A 22,450-nucleotide genomic window follows, 5' to 3' on the forward strand; every position below is an offset into this window, starting at 1 on the left:
CCAAAATGGTTGCACCACTTAAAATTTCCTCTAACAAAGTGTATGAAAGTTCCGATTTCCTCACAACCTGGTCAGTGTTTGGTTTTGTCAGTTCTTTAAATATTTGAGATTCTGGTGATTATGTAGTGAGACATCATTGTAGTTTTAATTTGTATTTCCCTGTTGACTAATGATACTGAGCACTTTTTCATGTGCTCATGGCTATTCATGTAGCTTCACTTTTATGAAGCATCTTTTCAAACCTTTTGTCTATTTTTCAGTTCAATTTTTTTGTGTGTGTGAGTTCTGGTATTTCTTTATATTTTAGATCAATGCTGTCCAGTAGAATTTCCTACACTTGTTCAAAATGTTCATTGTAAAATGTGTCTAGTGTAAATTAGAAAAAAACTGTATTTAATTTTCATCAATTTACATTGATATAGATAGCTACATTGGCTGATGACTACCATATCAAATAGTGTAGTTCTAGATATGAGTCCTTTTTGGATACATGTTTGGTGAATATTTTCTCCCAATCTGTGGCTTGGCTATTCATTTTCTTTTTTTAAAAAAATTAAAAACAAAATTTTTAAGTTTATGGAAGTATGATAGTTGTATATATTTATGGGGTACATGTGAGATTTTGATATAAGCATATAATATGTAATGATCAAATCAGGGTAACTGGGATAACCATCACCTCAACCATTTATTGTTTTTTCTTGGGTTAGGAAGATCCCAATCCCACTCTTCTATTTATTTTTAAATATACAATGAATTATTGTTAACTGTAGTCACCCTATGTTGCTACTGAACACTAGAGCTTATTCCTTCTATCTAACTGATTTTTGTACCTATTAACCAACTTGTGTTTATTGCCCTTCCACACTGCCCTTCCCAGCCTCTGATAACCATTAGTGTATTCTCTATCTTCATGAGATCAAGTTTTTCATGGTGTGAGAACACATGATATTTGTCTTTCTATGCCTGGCTTATTTCACTTAACGTAATATCCTCCAGTTCTATTCATGTTGTTTCAAATGACAAGATTTCATTCTTTTTTATGACTGAATAATATCCTATTGTGTATATATACCACATTTTCTTTATCCATTCATCTGTTGATGGATGGACACTTAGGTTGATTCCATTTTTGGCTATTGTGAATAGTGCTGCAATAAACATGAGAGTGCAGATATCTCTTTGATATGTTGACTTTCTTTTTGGTTATATACCCAGCAGTGGAATTGCTGGATCAGATGGTGTTTCTAGTTTTTGTTTTGTTTTGTTTGTTTTTTTTTGAGACAGTCTCCCTCTGTTGCCCAGGCTAGAGTGCAGTGGCACGATCTTGGCTCACTGCAACCTCTGCCTCTCAGGTTCAAGCAAGTCTCCTGCCTCAGCCTCCCAAGTAGCTGGAACTACAGGCACCTGCCACCATGCTCAGCTAATTTTTGTATTTTTAGTAGAGACGGGCTTTCACCATTTTGCCCAGGCTGGTCTTGAACTCCTAACCTTGTGATCTGCCCACCTCGGCCTCCCGAAGTGCTGGGATTACAGGCGTGAGCCACCGCACACGTTCAGTTTTAGTTTTTTGAAGAAGCTCCATACTATTTTCCATAGTGGCTGTACTAATTTATATTCCCACCAACAGTGTAGAAGGGTTCCCCTTTCTCCACATCCTCACCAGCATCTGTTATTGCTTGTCTTTTTGACAAAAGCCATTTTAACTGGGGTGAGATGATATCTCATTATGGTTTTGATTTGATCTGATAATTAGTGATGTTGAACATTAAAAAAAACCTGAATACCTGTGTATATTTGTTATTTGTACATCTTCTTTTGAGAAATGTCTATTCAGATCTTTTTCTCACTTAAAAATCAGACTTTTTTTTTGTTGGCTTTTTTTTTTTTTTTTTTGCTATTGAGGTGTTTGAGCTCCTTATGTATTCCAGTTATTAATCCCTTGTCAGATGGGTAGTTTTCAAATATTTTCTCCCATTCTGTGTGTTGTCTCTTCACTTTGATTGTTTCCTTAGCTGTATAGAAGCTTTTTAGCTTGATATGCTCTCATTTGCCCACTTTTGCTTTGGTTGCCCATGCTTTCAAGTTCTTACTCAAGAAATCTTTGCCTGAACCAATGTCCTGGAGCATCTCCTCAATGTTTTCTTCTAGTAGTTTCAAGTTTCAGCTCATAGATTTAAGTTTTTATTTTGATTTGACTTTTGTGTATGGTGAGAGATAGGGGTCTAGTTTCATTCTTTCTCACATGGACATCTAGTTTCCCCAGCACCATTTATTGAAGAGACTGTTCTTTTCCTAATGTATGTTCTCGGTCCCTTTATTGAAAATGTGTTGACTGTAAATGCATGAATTTATTTCTGGGTTCTCTATTCTGTTCCATTGGTGTATGTGTCTGTTTTTATGCCAGTACCAAGTTGTTTTGGTTACTATAGCTTTGTAGTATGATTTGAAGTCAGGTAGCTTTGTAATATAATTTGATGCCTCTATCTTTGTTCTGTTTGCTTATGATTGCTTTGGCTATTCTGGTTACTTTGTGGTTGCATATACATTTTAGGATTGTTTTTTTCTATTTCTGTGAAGAATGTTATTGGTATTTTGATAGGGTTTGCATTGAATCTGTAGATTGCTTTGGGTAGTATGGACATTTTAACAATATTGATTTTTCCAATCCATGAACATGGAATATCTTTTTGCTTTATTTTTTTCATCAATGTTTTACAGTTTTCATTTTAGAGATCTGTATTAGTTCATTCTCACACTGCTATAAAGAAATATCTGAGACTAGGTAATTTATAAAGAAAAGAGGTTTAATTGGCTCATGGTTCTGCAGGCTGTATAGGAAGTGTGGCTGGGGAGGCCACAGGAAACTTACAATCATTGTGGAAAGTTATCATTGTGGAAAGTGAAGGGGAAGTAGACACATCTTCACATGGCCAAAGCAGGAGGAAGACTGAGATGGGGGAGATGCCACACACTTTTAAAAAACCAGATTTCATAAGAACTCTATCAGTAGAACAGCACCAAAGGAGGAAATCTGCCTCCATGATCCAATCACCTCCCATCAGGCCCCACCTCCAACATTGGGGATTACAACTCAACATGAGATTTGGGTGGATACACAAATCCAAACCATATCAACTTCTTCGCCTTCTCCTTCTTCCTCTTCTTCTTCTCCTCTTCTCCTCCTTCTCCTCCTTCTCTTCCTCCTGCTCCTCCTGCTCCTCCTCTTTGTCGTCCTCCTCCTTCTCCTTCTTCTCCCTCTTTCTTTTTTTTGATGGTCTCACTTCCATTGCCCAGGCTGGCGCACAGGGGTGCAATCTTGGCTCACTGTAGCCTCAACTTCCCGGACTCAGGTGATCTTCCCACCTCAACCTCTCGAGTAGCTGGGACTACAGGTGCATACCACTATGCCTGGCTAATTTTTTGTATTTCAGTAGAGGGGATTTTGCCGTGTTGCCCAGGCTGGTCTCAAACTCCTGGGCTCAAGTGATCCACCTGCCTCACCCTTAAAAAGTGTGAGCTATTGTGCCCAGCTGAGATCTTTCACTTATTTGGTTAAGTTTATTCCTAGGTTAAGTTTATTTTATTTAGGTTAAGTTTATTTGGTTAAGTTTATTTTATTTGTGGCTATTGCAAATTGGCTATTCATTTTCTTAATGGGATCTTTTGATGTGCAGAAGTTTTAAATTTTGATCACGCCTAACTTGTACATTTTTTAAAATGGCTTTTGCATTCTGTGACACATCTAAGCAACTTTTGATCACTCCTAAGTCAGGAGTAAATGCTCTCATTTTGCCCTTTCTCAAGAAATTTTAGAATTGGCTCATTAATTGCTGGGATTATGATTGGGGTTTTGTTGATCTATAGATAGCATGAAAGTAACATTGACTTTGATATTTTTAATTTGAGATTTTCAGGAATGGATGTCTATGTTGGTCGATGTATTTTAATACTTTGGCGAAAGGAAAACAGGGTCTGATCAGCCTTCTGTGTTTTAGGCAGAAGAGAGCCTATAATAGTCTACAAAATACTTCTATTTTGTGTTGTTTACTCGGAAGGACTTTGGACAACAATTTCTTTGACTGAAACTGGGGTCAGAGTTGCAGACTCCCTGGAACATGAAAAGTCAATAATCTAGTTCCCAAAAGGTGGACAAGAAACTATTCCCAAGATGAACAAATGATGAGAATAGAGGTAAGGTGAAAATGATGGTAAAGGTGAAAAATCCATTTATAATGCTTCAATTTGTGTTCTTTAAGGAAGAAAATATACCTTGTGCTTTTGCTGGTCTGCAGGATCTCTAAACTATTTGCCTTTATTTCCTCAAAAGTATTTTAGGAACAGTGAAGTTACACAACTTTGTTCTCTTCAGTTCTTATTTTAATTCAATATGAGCTTGGAAGAAGAATCTATGGATTATTTCATTTAATCCCTTCATGGTGTATGAAGTAAATCGATTTAGAGTTAAATGATTTGTCTGAGGCCATGCAGCTAGTTAGTAGCAGAGTTCTGACAACATCCCAGGCTTTTCTATCTCTCTACTCCACTGATATTTCCAGTATGCATTGCTTTTATAATAGCTAAGAACTCACTAACTCCTGACCCCCTCAATGTACCTGGTGCTGTGCTACATATAGGTGATATAAATTATCATTATAATATACTTTTGTTCCTCAAATACCACATAGCTCTATGTAATAGAAGACATATGAAAATAGTAAAAGGGGCTGGGTGTGGTGGCTCACGCCTGTAATCCCAGCACTTTGGGAGGCCGAGGCAGGCAGATCACCTGAGGTCAGGAGTTTGAGACCAGCCTGGACAACATGGTGAAACCCCATCTCTACTAAAAATACAAAAATTAGCTAGGTGTGGTGGCAGGCACCTGTAATCCCAGCTACTCCAGAGGCTGAAGCAGGACAATCGCTTGAGCCGGGGAGGCAGAGGTTGCAGTGAGCTATCGTGCCACTGCACTCCAGCAGGGGTGACAGAGCAAGACTCTGTCTCAAAAAAAAAAAAAAAAAAAAAAAAGATTGTATAAGAGAGACTTGACATAGGCTAGCATTGCTAACTTAAATTTATAAAATGAAAGCAATCAAACTGCACCTTAAATTCATGTTCTATTAAATAAAATGTTAACTGTTAAGGAAGGTGAAGTTTAATGCTTGATGAAATTATCAGAGAAGTCTTTATAGAAAAAGAAAAATTTGAGACAGAATTTCAAGGAATGATGGAATTAGGAAGGGTAGAGGGATTATAAACTATTATAATTGGGACAAAACATATATGTTAATAAAAACTTGAATACCTTATAAATTAAAATGCAATTTCAATGCAGTTCAAAACAAGGACATTACATATGTTTATGGGCTTCTGAAATAAATTACTTTTAACTAAAACTAATGAAACTCAGATTTATATGAGAAGCTTAGAGGTAAATTAAGTCGTGAAGTAGGCATTCAGATTTCTTTCTGCAGAAGTAGTGATATTTCCCCCAGGCGCCTCTCTTATGGTAGCTGGTCCTAATGGAATACTGTTTTGTCAGTAGCATGCAGTAGTCCTGTATAGGTAATAAGAGACTTCCATCTCCATATTGCTTTCAGCAATTTGCCCTAAAACAAATACTCTAAACTCTTTGATTCCTCATTTCCATATGCAGTAATAGGACTAATAATAACTGCCCTGCCAATCTCATGGCAGTTGTGAAAATGAATATATACAATTTTTATTTATCAATTATATTACACCTTAATAAAGCTGGAGAAAATGAGAAATGTACAGATTATGGTTCAATGAAGATTCTATGAAGATATTTTTAGGAACAAAATCTGCAGTGTTGTCTGCAGTATTGACTTGGTTGTCTCCAAAGATTATAATAGCATTAATCATATTTTTCCTTGGGTTTAGATAACTATATGGTATGTGTGCAGTATGATTAATTGAATGCTTCATATGTACTGAATCTTTTTTCATGAACTAGGCTGATTTACAATGTGCAGTTAGCAGTTATTTAGGGTGTCATTGGAAAATTCTTGTTTGTATTACTTTTTGTTTATACATTATGTACAAAAAATTGCCTTCTTCATACTTGTATCCATATTACTTACATAATTGAAGAATGATGATAAACTGCTAATGTAGACAGAGAATGGAGATGAAAATGATTTCTTATATAACCACTGAAGAGAAGACTGGTCATGGAGAGAAGAGCAGAATAAGAATTATAACCATGTTTAATTTTTCTTTTTTTTTAAATTTTGTTATTATTATACTTTAAGTTTTAGGGTACATGTGCACAATGTGCAGGTTTGTTACATATATACACATGTGCCATGTTGGTGTGCTGCGCCCATTAACTGGTCATTTAGCATTAGGTATATCTCCTAATGCTATCCCTCCCCCCTCCCCCCCACCCCACAACAGTCCCCGGTGTGTGATGTTCCCCTTCCTGTGTCCATGTGTTCTCATTGTTCAATTCCCACCTATGAGTGAGAACATGTTGTGTTTGGTTTTTTGTCCTTGCGATAGTTTGCTGAGAATGATGGTTTCCAGCTTCATCCATGTCCCTACAAAGGACATGAACTCATCATTATTTATGGCTGCATAGTATTCCTTGGTGTATATGTGCCAATAATGTTTAATTTTTCTTTCACTTGGAAATGACTTGAGTGGGTTCAACCATTACTAAGAAAAATAGAATTTGATTTGTGAAACAAAGAGATTCTTCAATTCACTGAAAGCAGATTGAAGAATCTCTTTGTTTCACAAATGTCTCTATTCTCTAGTATCTAATATTAAAATATTATTTTATGGGGGTTGGCAATTAATATTATAAAATGAATGAATTATTAACAGTTAATAATATTTAATAACTCTCAACAAAGATTCAAAATACACAAAGGTTTTAATTTTGTAACAAAATGTGCAATTTTTTCCACAAATGGCAAAAAAGAATTGCTCACAAGAAACTATACCTTGACTGTAGACACTTATTAAAATCTAGGTTATTGAGTATTAGTTATCTATTGCTGCATAAAAATTGCACAAACTTGGTGGTTTAAGACAATATGCATTTATTATCACACGGTATCTGTGGGTCAGGAATCTAGGCACAACTTGAGTCCTTTGCTTCATGATCTCTCACAAGACTACGTGGAAGAATCTGCTTGCAATCTCACATGGTTGCTGGCAGAATTCAGTTTCTTGCAGGCTGTTGGACTGAGGGCATCAGCTCTCTGTTCGCTATTGGCTGTTCTTTGCCACATGGGCTTTTCCACAGGGCATTTCACAACATGATAGCTTGCTTTATCAGAGCCAGTTGAGGGTCTCCTAGCAAGACAGATATACCATGTTATGTAATATAATCATAGAAATGATATCTATCAGTTTTGTTGTATTTTATTGATTAGAAGCAAGTTCTAGGTCCTGCCCACTCTCGGGAGGGACTTACACAAGGTGAGAATACCAAGAGATGAGGATCACTGGGGGCCATCTTAGAGTCTGTTGAAAAAGAATGGATTAATTTGACATATGGCAGAGCGAAAAGAGAGGGTAAACTCAGATGCTCATTAACAATTCATATCTAATTAATTCTATAATCCAGAAGCAATTGGTGGGAATGGCTTAATAGAATTTCCAGTTAGCTATATAGTATCACAAACTAATAAGCCCAAGGTACTAAGTACATTATTTTCTTCTTCTATGATTCTGCTCTGTCTCCAATGCTGTCAGCTATGAAATGAGAAAGTCTCCCATCAGACCCTGGAAAAGATGTAAAGAGCTATATTTCAGAAAAATATTCGAGAAAAATACAAATCTTAAAAAATTTTTTTTGAGTAGTGCATTTCATCAGAAAATGCTATCAATTTTGTTATACTGGTAACAGGTATCTGTGGAAAATGAAATTCTCAACAGCACATTACCAGCATGTTCCCCCACAAAAACAGCCATGGTTAAACAAAATAGAAATTCTTGCACATGATTAGAAATTTGCAAAAGAGATTAAATGTGGCATTGATATAGTAAAGCCTTTGATTAACTAACAAAACTTTATCAGGTATCTAAAAGAGCTGTTCGAATTTCTAACCAGGTCAGAACACTAGCTATTACACTCCTTAAAACAATTATGCTCCAAATTAACATCTTATATGCAAAAACACTTTGTCTGTTTTGAAGACTAACGAAGACTGGAAAAGCATGAGAAAGATGAGTAGTTATCACTTCAATAGTGTTTGGATTATTGAGTTATGGTTAATTGACAGTCTTTAATAGGATTTACAAAGCTAGTATCATAGATGGTCAGGGAAATCCTCTTTCCAAACATTATATAGTTGAGTCACAGAAGATGCTGTGGAAAATAGACCCAAATAGTGCCTATAAGTATAGTTGGTATGAATTGGAGCACTACAAGCAGTGACAGAGCTGTGTGAAAGACAGAAGACAAACATCACACTTTTAAGTTTGCCAGTCTACCTTGGAATAAATTGATGTTACAATCCTTGATGTTTGTATTTCTGCTCTATTGCTCTAAATGAGAATATAGGATGTATTTTGAGAGATTACAGTAAGTTGTAGGAGTTCCTCACTCATATAAATGGATTGAACAGGGCCAGGCACGGTGGCTCATGCCTGTAATCCTGGCATTTTGGGAGGATGAGGTGGGAGGATTGCCTGAGCTCAGGAGTTCAAGACCAGCCTAGGAAACATGGGAAGACCCTGTCTCTATGAATGAATGAATGAATGAATAAATAAATAAATAAATTGATTTAATGAATTCTGGACCTGCTGTATTTATCACATATCATGTATAATATCTTTATGTATGGTTAATAAATTCTAAATAGAAATGGTTAATAAATGAATCAACAAGATTGGGTACCAGAACACTAAGTAGGTAAGATATTATCCATCCACACGATTATAGAGAACATCCTCACATTTTGGTAGCAGCATAAAACAGACAAACATCTACATTATCTCATTTTCCCTGAAGAAAATAGAACTTCACATGAGCTGAAATGAATGCTTGGTATCATGATGGGTCTCTGTCATTGTCCTTGGTACGTCCTCTAAAGTAAAAACAGGAAAATCCTCTTCTGAATACCTAATGAAGTAAGGTTTCAGCAAAGTCTTGTAGAAACTTATGTTCTCTAGTCTCTAAGAATTGAAAGGTGGGAGGGCTTGGCTAAAGGAATACTCGTTTGGTACTGGAGAAAATGAAAAAGCAAAAACATGGGAATTCTGGGGTTCCGTGTGTCACAAATATTTGTCTTCGGTGACAAATTTTTTTTCCAAATTCTGATTGTGTGGCTCCTATTTCAGGATGGGCTCTTTGAGGCTTTAAACATTAATCAGAGACTATATTCAGGTATAAAGCAAGCCTGTGACCTTTGTCCAAGGATTCAGTTCAGTCTTGCAAATCAGAAATTCAAATGTCAAATCCTTCATGATTTATTCAGCTTTGGATAGGGGCATTTAGAAACACATCCTGTCAAAGTATAGAGGTGTATTTTTAGTCATTTGAGGCATATTCTCTGAAGTCTATCCCATCTACAAAGATACATACATTTCCTTTATGTAATTTTAAATTATAAGAATGGGGAACTTCTTTGACAGGACTAGTTCATGCGAGTTAAGATGCTGAAAGGCCAGCAAAGTCTTTGATATGGGAAAGGCCATGAATTTCTCGATCACATTTCATATTGAGAGAGTGGCTCATTGTGGGAGCTATTCACTTAAACAGATTTATTCTATATTTTAATGTGCAAATTAGTATTCAATGTAGCTAAGAGACAGTTTGATGCTTGGAGCCATGAACACGGAGGTTTGAAAACAAATCACAGTGTGAGGCAAAGTAGGGTCAATTAAGGGGGTTGCCATTTAGACAAGTCCCATAGATGGGATAAGGTTTTCTTTTTGGTGAGCCTTTGGACAGGATGAGAAGGTCAGTTGTGGACAGTAACCCCAAACTAAAGGAACTGAAATAAGTTTCTGAGCTTTATTCAGTATATTCAACAGAGACAGAAACTGTCCGAGATACCCTATTCTTCCTTAGTGAGTTGAGCAAGGGAGGCCTATGGAAAGGGAATGAGATAGACTTCTTATCTGTGAGGGAATCTGAAATTTCAGTGAGTCCTTAGTCACCTAAGAAGGGTTGTCTTTTGGGAGGAATGAGGGGCAACCTAACAGGTATAAATCCTTCCTTTTTAGAAAACAATACAAGGTATTACTCTACACATAATTAGGAGATATTCAAAAGAATCTTGTTTATTTTGATCAGTATTTATTTATTTATTTATAAATTTCTGTCAGGGTGGGGGAAAATCTTGTTCAATACAGATTCCACCAGGATTGTAGCTAAGTCACAGACAGCCTATGCAGTGTCCAAATAGCCACATGCCGAGGTGAATTTCATCCTCAAGGTATTTATCTATGCATACCAGCATCCATGGAGATGCTAATACCTAACCATGCAGATTGTTGCCAAGTGTTCCCTAATTCTTGACCTTAAGGACTCTTTAGGATCAGCATTCTCTTAGCCACTTTGTGGCTCATTCAGGTCTATCTATCTGCCTAAACATAACACTCAACCATTCTTATTCTGTGGTTCTGCCACTGCACCGAGCTCCACCTGGTAACGGGGACATTGATTCTGTTGTTTTCACATCCCCCAAGCTGATTTGGGGTTCTGTTGTCCCCCCTCCCCACTAGAGATTAATCTTGGGTGAACAGGAGAGAGGTAGTCTCAGAGTATGGGAGTCCTTCTTATTCGCTGTAACAGGCACAGATTATTGTAGCTCAAATAACAGAAATCCTAGCCAACAGTGGCTTAAATATCTCATATAACCAGAGGTCTGGAAATGCAGACCAGGACTGGTATAGCAGCTTAGTTATACTGCCAAGAATTCATCCTCTTGCCATATTTCCTCTGTCTTCCTCAGCTTTTGGCTTCTGTTATTGTGGTTGTCATTATTGTGCTTTTCATGTTCACAAGATGACTGCTACGTCTCCATGTCACATCCACGGTCAAGGTGGGAAAAAGGAGTTAGCACCAACTACGTTCTACTCAATCAGAAAAGCAAGAGCTTTCTCAGAAACTTCCCAGAAAAATTTCCTTTTACCTCATTGGGTTAGCCAATTACAAATGACTGGTACAAGAACCCATGGATATTTAAGTTCTCAGTTTTCTTCAGATTCTCTTCATCCCTCATAATCCCAGGAAACTTGATATAGTCTGTCTAGGACAGATACTAACTTGGCTCATTGACTACCCACTTCCAGTCACATTCTCCATTGCTTTCCTCTACTCTATAGGTTAGAGAGCTCTAAATGCTCAATTTCTCAGTTTCTCTTGGGTCTAAGGATGGTCATGTGACCCAGTTCTAGCCAATCGGATGTGTGTGTGTGTGTGTGTGTGTGTGTGTGTCTTCCTTTCCTGAATAAAAAAGGCAAAGGCTCACTAGGAAATGCTCTTTGTCATTCCCTTCTCTTCCTATATGGAACATAGCTTTGATGCCTGAAGGTACAACAAACATCTCATGACTATGAAGGGATGAAAATGGATACCAAGGACACCAAGATGATGGAACAAAAAGAATTGATTTGGAACATGACGGCACTATGGATTCATTGTATTGGACCTCTGTGATATAATTCTGAACTTTTCATATAAGACTAATATACCCCTACTTGTTTAAGACAACTGTAGAGTTTTCTGCTACTTGCAGCCAAATGTAATCCTAACTAATATAGGCAAGAAATCATGTTTTTATATCACTATGTAGGTCTTCCAATCTATAGTCTTTGCCAGAACTGTCTCCATTCTTCTAAAAGGTCCCAACTTCCAAAATTCAAAACCAAGAAAACAACCTCTTTTCTCTGACATTTTTATTGGGTCAGACATTTTGCTGTGTCAGAAAATGATTCCATATAATTTGTCCAAATGGGGAAGGGCTATGTGAGATACAAGGAACTATAGGGAGAAAATTCTTGACAGATATTTAAAAATATATCTCAGCATAGTTACAAATACACAGAAACCCATCCAAATTAGACTAAGACAGTAAATTTATTGGGTGGATGTAAGTATATCTTATGGACTTAAGGATAGGAAGTCCGGTTGAACCTCATTATGAACTGGAACCAGGAACTGAAAAGTTATGAACCAGTGCAGCTCTTCTCCCTTTCCTCTATGGTAACATGATCTCTTATGATCTACTTTCTTCTTCTCTCTTGCATTGGCTTTATCTGTTTCTGTGTGCACATAGTAGAAAATAGTAATTTCAACCGCATTAGCTCAAAGACAAACTAAGATTGACTAACATCTGTTACTTTTATTTTCCAAACTCTCTGGAGAATTAATCTGATTGGTCCATTTTTTGGTTGTACATCAGTCTTTAGTCCAGTTAGTGACCTTGGGAATGGGATCAAATGACTTAGCAATTCTTAGGACCAAAGGAGAATACCCTTTTGAAAAGAGGCCATGGATATGTATATGTGTGTCAGTGTTTTTTGGAGAGGAAACATCTCTACTACTCTCCTAAAATTTTAATCTGGGGAAAGGTAAACCAAAGTAATGATACAGACTTCTACAAACATTATTCTCACTTGTTTCTCCTCATGTTTTCTCTCAGGGAATTCATCTAGTTGCTCATGTCATAAACCTCTACACAACCAATAATTACCACAATAGCTAACAATTACTAACTATGTGACAGGTGTTCTACATGCATTATCTTAAGTTCAACCTCACAACAACCATACAAGTAGGTATTAACTATTTTATTGATAACAAAGTGAAATTTAGAGATGTTAAGTCAAGCCTTCAAGAGAGAGACCTCATGTCTCCTTGTCTCTGATCTTGCCCCACTGATCCATTTCTTTTTTAACCCAGTAATCATAGTGTTATTTCTAAAACACAAATCTGATGTTACTTTCCTGCTTAAAATCCTTCTATATTTCCCTTAGGATAAAGTCCAAATTTCTTTACAGGATATATACAGCCTTTCTTGATTTAGGCAACCTCCATCTAACCAACCTTCATCCATCCTCATCTCTTTCAGTCACTCTGTCCTAAGCTGCACAGATCATTTACAGTTCTTAACAATCCAGAAAAGAAATGTATTTTCTACTCCTCTTGTGTTCTCTCTTCTTTTCTCTCTTCTTTCATCTTTCTTCCTCCTACTCTCTTCTTCTTCTTTCTTCTTCCTTCTTTCTTCTCCTTTTAATTTCCTCTTCCTCCTTCCTCCTTCCTTCTTTCTTCTTCTTCTGACAAGGTGTCACTGTGCTGCCCATGCTGGAGTGCAGCGGTGCAATCATAGCTCACTGCATCCTTGAACTCCTGGCTCAAGCAATCCTCTTGCTTCAGCCTCCCAAAGTGTTGGAATTACAGGCGTGAGCCACCATGCCTAGACTTAGCAGTCCATTTCTAACCTCTTTACAACAATCTCCTTGCCATTCTCCCAGCTAACTTCTACACATTATTCAGATTCAGGATTCAGCTTAGATATTACCTTATTTAGAAGCTTCCCCTGATTGAATTGAGTGCCCTTTCTTTGTATCACTTTGTCCTTTCTCCTGTATCACTCAATGCTTTTCTCCTGTACTTATTATACTGCAATTTTTTTGTTAACTTATTCTGTCTTTTGCACTGGATTATAAAGTCCTTTAGTGGAGGAATTATGTCGGTCTCAATGCTGAATATTTTAAGTCTACTGTAGTACTTGGTACATAGTAGTTGCTCAACGAATATTTGTTAAATAAGTGAGTCTTAAGTCTGGAAGAACTTGCAAAGCTATCTGGAAAGAAATAGATATTCAGCATTTCTTGTTTAGTGAATAGATTATTCTGATGGCTATTACCCTTATCTCTATGCTTTTGGCCTTCAGTTTATAAAAATTAATAGTTGAGAAAACATCATAAAATAATATAATTAGAAAGTGATATAAAAATAAGCTAAAATTATAAGATAAAGAAAGCTGAGTGAAACAATAATGTTGCAGGATGGACTGAAGGAGAAACAGCAAGGAACTGAATGTTTTTTCAGAGCTTACTAAATAGAATGTACTTTGCTGGTAAATCTCATTTAATCCTCACAGTAATTCTTTTTGGTTGATACATTATGCCTGTATTAAAGATAAGGAAATTAAAGATCAGATTAGAGCAAAATAAGCTGAATGATCTCGTATCTAAGAAGCAAATGAAAGAAATAAAAATCAACCCTAGAGAGTATTAGGAAGAATGTGTGAGTATAAACCGTCCCTTACCTCAAAGGATCCTTTATCTAGGTCTGGGCATCACCTTGCGAGCTTTCTCTCTCAACTGCATTGTATGCAGGGATACTTGCTTTCTTCCACCAAGATAAATTCCACCTCCTTACTCAAGTTCCTTCTTGAGCAAAACTTGCCTCATTAGATTTATTTTCTAATTTAGTTAAACTTTTTCAAGTCTGGTAAAGCAACCTGACCTCTCAGGGAACTGTCAGGAGCACAAGCCATGAATACCAACGCAAAACAGACTCTCACTGTAGGTCACACAGGAAAAAATAAAATAAAAAGGTAAAATCCTTAACGGTGGTGGTATTTAAATGACCATATACTGCTTAGTAAGAAATCCTGCAGTCATTTTCAAGGTTCCCCATTTCCTACTTTTGTTAAGCTGGGTCAAGTGTCTTTAAACTTTCTCCGTTTTCTTGTCCATAAAAAGAGTATACTAGTAAGTCTTCTGTCTACCTAGGGACTTCTGTAAGTATCATAAGAGATGTTGTATATGACAACACTTCACAAACGTTTAGTAAAACGCTGCAAAATGTTTGTAGCTGGCTATAAACAAGATAGTGCAGATTGGGTTCCTGAGCGAACAAACCCAAAGACGACCGGTTGCTAGGAAGAGAAAGCCGAGCGTTGCTACGTGACGTCGTCATTCCGCGCCGCCCGCGACAGTTTTCCAGCAGGGCTCACAGCAGCGTTCCGCGTCATGGGGATTTGGCAGCGTTTGCTGCTTTTTGGTGGAGTGTCGCTCCGGACTGGTGGCGGGGCCACTGCCCCGCTTGGGGGAAGCGGAGCGATGGTTTGTGGGCGCCAGGTCCGTGGTGCTGCAGGGCAGGGGGAAGCGGGCTGACAGAGATGCTGGGCTGCAGGGCCGCAGATGCCCTGGCATTGCTTCTTGCCAAAGACTCGCCTCAGTTCCTGAGACCCCCAGTGTGCTGGACGTGCCTACTTTTCAGGCGGACTCAGGCTGAGGCGTGGCGGGACTTGAAACACAGAACGTAGATGTGGTATTCTACATTGCTTTCTTGGCTTTGGGTTATTTAGCAAATAGATTGAAGAAAAGCAAAACACGTGGAAACCTTATCTCCGTAAAGAGGCAGCGTTTTTACATTTTTAAATGTTCAGTGTATCCTGGTAGAAAAATTTCAATTTAAGCAATGTGTCTTTACAATTGTTATCAGTAGTAGTAGGTAAATGTCTCCATAGTGAAGATGAGCAGAATTAGAAAAGAAAGCCCTCTTAATTGCAAACCCCAGATTGTTTTTACTTTTGCAGCGTGATGATGGAGATGGCTTATTTAAAACGGCTTTTTATTATTATTTTTTTTAAAAGTTGTCTGGCGCCGGGAGTGAAACCCTAAAACAAAGAAGAACACAAATCATGTCCCGAGGACTTCCAAAGCAGAAACCGATAGAAGGTGTTAAACAAGTTATAGTTGTGGCTTCTGGAAAGGGTGGAGTCGGAAAATCTACTACTGCAGGTATTATAGGATATTAATTCTATTCCTGATTAAGAACTTATGTCAACAGGCAAGTGCACAGTATTAAAATTATAGTTTTGTGTTTAAAAAATTTATTTGTGAAGTTCCTAACATGTGATTCCTTAGTTTCAGGAGTTGGTAGCGGGTAGACGCTTAGATTTTGGAGTTAGACAAAACTAAGTACTAGCCGGGTCTTCTACCCCTTAACTCAGGAAAAAGTGGTCAGATTGTACAGCAAATCTTCAGTTCACTTAACTGTAAAATGGAGATAACTTCTTTCATAAGATGGTTATTCAAATTGCACAAGCTAACCACTTAGCTTAGTGTTTATTATTGTTCAATAATTGGTTGCTGTTATTTTTAAAACATCTAGTAACTTTTTTTTTTGGTTTTTTATTTTTTGAGACGGAAGCTCGCTCTGTTGCCCAGGCTGGAGTGCAGTGGCGCGATCTCGGCTCACTGCAAGCTCCACCTCCCGGGGTTCACGCCATTCTTCTGCCTCAGCCTCCCAAGTAGCTGGGACTACAGGCGCCCACCACCACGCCCGGCTAATTTTTTTTTGTATTTTTAGTAGAGACGGGGTTTCACCGTGTTAGCCAGGATGGTCTCCATCTCCTGACCTTGTGATCCGCCCGCCCTCGGCCTCCCAAAGTGCTGGGATTACAGGTGTGAGCCACCGCGCCACGCCTATTAGCTCATTTTTCCCCATTTTTATCAGAAGGGAATTTCGGAAGAATTTGTCAGATGTTTTGAAAAAGTTAAGATTTACCAAATATTGTATTTGTGGTAGATCCCTAGTCCATTACTATTTGATAGACACCATATTGTTAAAAAAAATTAATCATCTGTTCTTAGTGAATTCATGCGCTCTCCTGCACATTTTTCCTTTCTTTCCTAAAGGTTTACAATCCATCTGGTTGTTTTTAAAATTTAGAAGCTCTTAGTTTTTGGTTCTAGAACCTTTTGGAGTAGATTTTCCAGTTTTCAGTGGTTTGAATCCTTTTGCATGCTCTGTGATTACTTGAACTGGATAAGGATGGAAGGTGTTTTCATGATTGTAGCCATAAGTTCTTTGGGTTTTGTAATTTGTTGGGTCTGTAGGCTGGCACTTGTTTAAGATTGTTTGTTTATTATTTTTAGTTGGAAGATGATTGTTGACGTGAAATGTGAAAGCATTTAAACAGGAAAATGTATGAGAAAGTGTACAACATGTGACACGTAATGGGTGCTTCAGTAAATGTCCCTTTCTCACTTTTTTTCTGTTAACATTATACCATCTGTCCCGAAAAGCTAGCCCATACTTTTTCATAACAGCTCTGTGAGCATATCTAAGTCTTAAAAATAGGTTATTTTTATGTAACTCTATTGGTATTATTAATATATTTCTTTTCCTTATATGTATTTATTCCTGCCTCAAACTACTTCAAAATACTTCCCATTTGAATATACATGCTAGAGATGTTTTAGATTAGAATGATGACATTTGACTAATGCAAATATGCTCAGTGATTCTATTGTTTAAACGTAGGAAGAACCTAACTCTAAAATGAATTGCCCTCTGAAAGTTTCTGCCTTAAAGTTGTATCATGTGTAACCTATCTTGTACCTGAAATTCAGAATTTTGTAACTTATAAAAACGAATTTATCAAGTCTGTGCCCTAGGCTAAGTATTTTACATGCAATATTTCATTTAATCCTGACCACAGTTATGAAGTAGGCATTGTTTTCATTTTATAGAAGAGAAAACAGACTTATGGGTAAAATAACCTACTCAAGAGTACACAATAGAAGGTGGCGGAGCTAGGATTTGAACCAGGTCTGCCTTAAAAATTTATGCTCTTAACTAGTTTGAAGAAAATAACCCTGACATTGTTTATACCATTGTTCTGTAAGGAAATGTGATTCACATTATGAGCGCCTATTTGTTGATCAGTCTTTGAATTGTGTTACTCTTCTCAGATGTAGCATATTCCTATTGCTGGGCTAAAGCTGGCTTTGGGACTACTGCTTTCCTTCTTTATGGGATTCATCAGCATAAGCAGTTTGGGAACACATTTTACTCTCTTACCTTTTACCTTTTTCCCTTCCCTCTGTGCACAGTAGTCCAGCTTTTCATATACATGAGTATTTATGAATTAGATACTTGGAACTCCTGCAATATCAGCGTTTATTTTTAAAAGGCAGTAGGAGCAGGATGCGGTGGCTCATGCCTGTAATGCCAGCACTTTGGGAGGCTGAGGTGGGAGGATTGCTTGAGCCAGGGCAACATGGCAAGACCCTGTCTGTAAAAAAAAAAAAAAAAAATGATCTGGGTGTGGTGGTGCGCACCTGTGGTCCCAACTCCAGCCTGGGGGACAGAGCATAGTAATCATAAATGAAAGGCAATGAGATTGTGTACATTTTTAAAAATAAAAAGACAATTTTTCTATAAAATGTGCTTTTGAAAATAATTGAATTATATATTAACATGATTTTAAAAAACTAAGTGGATTATTTGAACAAAATTGTAACAGCAATGGATTTTTAAAAATGTTAGTTTTGGGGCATACATCTATTGCATTTATTGGAAAATTACTTTTTTACTTTTCTTTTTACTTTCTGTGTTCCTCCATGTGCTTGCTCTTTACAAGTAAGGGATATATGTTAAAAATTTATATGCTTAGGTTATTACATGAAAATATTAAAATTACATGAAATTATTAAAAATTACATGAAAATATTAAAAGATAAAATGAATTTTAATAGAAGGAAAGTTACTAAATTCACTTACTTTTTTTGTTTCTTACAGTGAATCTTGCACTTGCACTAGCAGCAAATGATTCGGTAGGTGTTTATTAATAGAAATACTAATTTATTAAAACGTTTTTAAGGCAATGATAAAGAGCATATTGGTGTTTTTTATTTACTCTGTCAGAAGCTATAGTGTGGTTGTAGTGAGTTGCATATCTTTAAGGAACTCAATGCTGCCATCACTACTGGTTACATTTAATAATAATAATGTATTTAAGTGTTGACCATATATTGTTTGCTATATATCCCACAAGAGGCTTTGATGTTCTTTATATCCTAAACCAGTTTTGCCTTTATGATTTACAGAAGCATTATTCTGGGTTCAGTTTTTAAGTGTTAGGAATTAAGTTTTTTTAAGGGGAAAGATATTCTGAAAGTAGTGCATATCCATTAAAACAAAATTCAAATGGAATACGTGTGTGATGCAAAACTGAAAGTTTATGCATTCCTTTCTGTTCCAGAGAATTAACTTAGGTTACAGTTTTATGTATATCCTTTCAGCTCTTCCTTTCTCCATACAAAAATCTAAAACAATGTACATGTATGTGTGTGTGCATACATCTTTCCATGATGTGCCTCATTCTTAATGGCTGCTGCATTAATGGTCAATGATAATATATTTAACCGGTTCCCATTTGATGAAATATTTAGGTTGGTTCCCATTTTTTCCCTACTCTAAATGACGCTATGGTGGAGTTCTTATATAGTATTCTTATATACTAAGTAATGACATTTTTGTAGGATAGATTCCTTGGAGTAAAACTACTAGGTCAAAAGATATTCCTACTTTAAATTGTACTCCTAAAAGTTTGCTTGTAAAAAATTTCAGTTCCATTCTTTTCCTTGTGAGAAGAAAAAAAAATTCAGCTATAGTCTATGGGAGTATCAATTTTTCATAGTCTCATTATTGTTGGATGTTATCTTTTTAGATATTAAAAAAAAAAAATTAACATTGAACTTATTTGCAACTCCATAAATTATCAGCTACTTAATGAAAAGGCACACACGTGTTCCAGAATTGATTTTAATTTCTCCTTCATACCTATTTTATAGAATACAGGCAAGAATCATTTAATATGTTTAACTGTGGCTATACTTCTAACTTATTTTCTACCCTTACTGTGTAACTTCAGTTTCTAATAAATAGCACATATGAAAAAATAATGTGTGGTATCTCTGTAAGTATGGTATCAGTATATGGAGTCCAGAATCTGCTAGACCCCAGAACTAGACATAGATATTCATGTCTTCTGATGCTTGGCTGTATATTTCTGAAAATTGGAAACTAATAAGATTTATAATATTTTGGTTATGTAAATTTTATTCACCATAGAAACAGGTAGCATAAAAGGACTTTTAGGGAAGAAAATGTAATTAAGTTTCTCTAAAGTTGTGCTTCTAGAAAGAGAAGATTCAAATATCAAGATAAAATTTTTTCTTAAAAAATGTTTTTTCAACTTGCTTCCTTTTATGGGGGACCTACTTTCATGTATCCCATCTTATCCTCTTTCTTGAATTCTTTTTTTGTTTTTCTGAAGGACACCCTTGAGTCCTTATATGGTTTGGTAGGCAGAACAATGGCCTGCCAAAAGTGTCCACATCCTAATTCCTGGAACCTGTAAATATGTTACTTTTCCTGCCAAAAGGAACTTTGCTGGTGTGACTAACACCAGCAAAATTAAAGATCTTGAGATGGGAAGATTATCTTAGATTATCTGGCTAGGTCCAATTGAAGATCCTTATAAATGAAAGATGGAGGTAGGTCAGAGTCAAAGTGACTTGATAAGAGAAGGATTCAATCCACTGTTGCTGGCCTTGAAGATAGAAGGGGACCACTAGTCAAGGAATGTAGTCAGCTTCTAGAAGCTTGAAAAGGCAAAGAAATTGATTTTTCCCTAAAGCTTCCAGAAGGTATGTAATTCTGCCAACACCTTAGTTTTAGCTCACTGAGATCTATTTGGACTTCTGTGATAATATTTTATAGAAGTAGGAAACTAATACATATAGGAAGTAAATTTGCTTATTTCTTTAATTTCCAAAGGTGTCTTTAATTTATCTTCGTTATTTGATAGTTTAACTAGATTCTAGTTAACTATAAAATTCCAGGTTCAAAATAATTTCCTCTCTGAACTTTGAAAACAACATACCGTTTTCTTCTAGCATGCTAATGAAATGTCTGATGATAGTCTGATTCATATTCTTTTGTAATAACAAGTGTTTTCCCTCTCAAAGAGTTTAGGTTTTCTTTATGTCTTTTACATTTAAAACTGCCACAAACATGCATCTAGTTATTGGCTTAACCTGCGTGGGATTTGGCCCTGCAATATCAAGCTTTGAGTATTTTTCAGCATAGGAAAAATTTCTTCTGCTCATTGATTATGTTTTGTGATGTGTTTGTTCTGTCTCCAGAAACCTATTAGGTAGATACTGACCTTTATGCTTGTTAATTTTTCTGTCATATTTTGATCTCTTTGTCTTTTGCTCTGTGTTTTGAAAGATGTCTTTGACATTTTTCACATTGCTGTATTGGACTTTAGTTGTTATTAGGTTCTTCTGATTTTGTTTTTCATTTGGAAATTATATTTTTTTCCAATTTTCCAGAACTATTTCTTATTTTCCACTTGCTGTTCCAAAAAAAAAAAAAAAAAAAAAAAGGGTTGTACTATTCTCTTGAATCTCTCCGAGGATGCTAATTGGAATTAATAAAAAGTGTTTTTCTTAGTGACCTCTACTTACTTAGGATGGTTCTTGTCATGTGGCTGTTGACCAGCAGAATCAGCTTTACCTGGGAACTTGTTAGACATGTAAAATCTTAAGCCCTACCCTAGACTTACTGAATCAGAAACCCTGGGGATAGAGATCTGCATTCTGTGTTTTAACCAACCCCCTAGGCGATTTTGATGCATGCCAAAGTTAAGAACCATGGATCTAGAATTTTTCGCTTCTAATCTGCTAATGTCACCCTCTTTTGTTTTCTAGTGTGGTTATGGTTTTATTTAGTTTTAGACTATTTTGTTTCCTTGTCATTTCAATGGAATTTGGAAGAGAAGGGAGATAAACATATATGTTTAGGCAACCGTATTGAGATAAGAGCCAGGAATATGGTTTTATTCCTAGTAATTTTAATGACAGCACTTAGTTACCCTAGAAAAAGGACCCTGTCTTCCTTAAGGAAGGAAACGGAAAATTCAATGGATGGGAAGGTAGCTAAATTGTAGGTGTGAACCTCTTTTAATTTGGTTATCATTGCAGCCAAAGCTTTGAGTCTTACAGATAATGTGAAGTAACTATGTAATAAGGGATCAAAGGATGAAAAAAAAGTTAACTCATTTCCTGTTTAGAAAAAAAAAGTACAGCTCGCTGTCAGCGCTCATTTAACTTTACATAAACACGCTCTTTGAGGCTGAACCAAATCTGACTGATTTTCAATGTGAAAATAAAATATAAAAACTCTTCTTGGAGTTATTTCTAAACAGAACTAACATTAGAATTGTCTGAATCATCAGAATTGTCTATTTCAGAAAAATTGGATTCATCAAATGAATCTTTGGCCAACAACTGTTTGAGGATGATATTAACATCACACTCAGGAATGCTACGTTTTCTAGGATTTGACATCTTCAGTGATTGAGAATTACTATATTTTGTAAATTGAAATGCTGCTACTAAAAATAGAATGCTATAAATAGAATGATGTCTTTTGTTTCCAAAGTTGATATACTAGAGTGATGTCAAAATAATAATAAAAGCAAGATATTTCATGGAGTGGCAAGATCTAATAAGATAAGGTTGTAGGCCTAGGGGAAACAGGTCCAGGAAGCTATTCATTTTACTTTTCATGTTGTACTTAGTAATATCTGAAGTGGATTGTGTAAGCCCTGGGGAGATTTGCAAGACAGTCCATTGGGATGTGGGC

At 36.4% G+C, this 22,450-nt stretch overlaps 1 protein-coding gene and 1 long non-coding RNA gene across 4 annotated transcripts in view; one reads left to right on the top strand and one right to left on the bottom strand.

Annotated features, from left to right (window-relative positions):
• Positions 1-7,053: 7,053 nt before the first annotated feature.
• Positions 7,054-14,947, bottom strand: LOC129049741 (uncharacterized). Its single transcript, XR_008513031.2, has 2 exons — positions 14,262-14,947; positions 7,054-7,326 (listed from the first exon to the last, which is right to left on the bottom strand). It is a non-coding gene; the product is annotated as an uncharacterized LOC129049741 (long non-coding RNA).
• Positions 14,919-22,450, top strand: part of NUBPL (NUBP iron-sulfur cluster assembly factor, mitochondrial) — a 340,279-nt gene continuing 332,747 nt past the window's right edge. For 2 of the 3 annotated variants that reach the window (XM_063715833.1, XM_024232012.3), the window contains exons 1-3: positions 14,919-15,078; positions 15,597-15,744; positions 18,533-18,567. In XM_063715833.1, coding sequence (XP_063571903.1) covers positions 14,971-15,078; positions 15,597-15,744; positions 18,533-18,567 — 291 coding nt within the window. In that variant the 5' untranslated portion in view covers positions 14,919-14,970. The remainder of the gene's footprint in view (positions 15,079-15,596; positions 15,745-18,532; positions 18,568-22,450) is intronic. The other variant, XM_063715834.1, reaches the window with a different exon arrangement.

This window comes from Pongo abelii, chromosome 15, assembly GCF_028885655.2.
Source record: "Pongo abelii isolate AG06213 chromosome 15, NHGRI_mPonAbe1-v2.0_pri, whole genome shotgun sequence".
Taxonomy (NCBI): Eukaryota; Metazoa; Chordata; class Mammalia; order Primates; family Hominidae; genus Pongo; species Pongo abelii.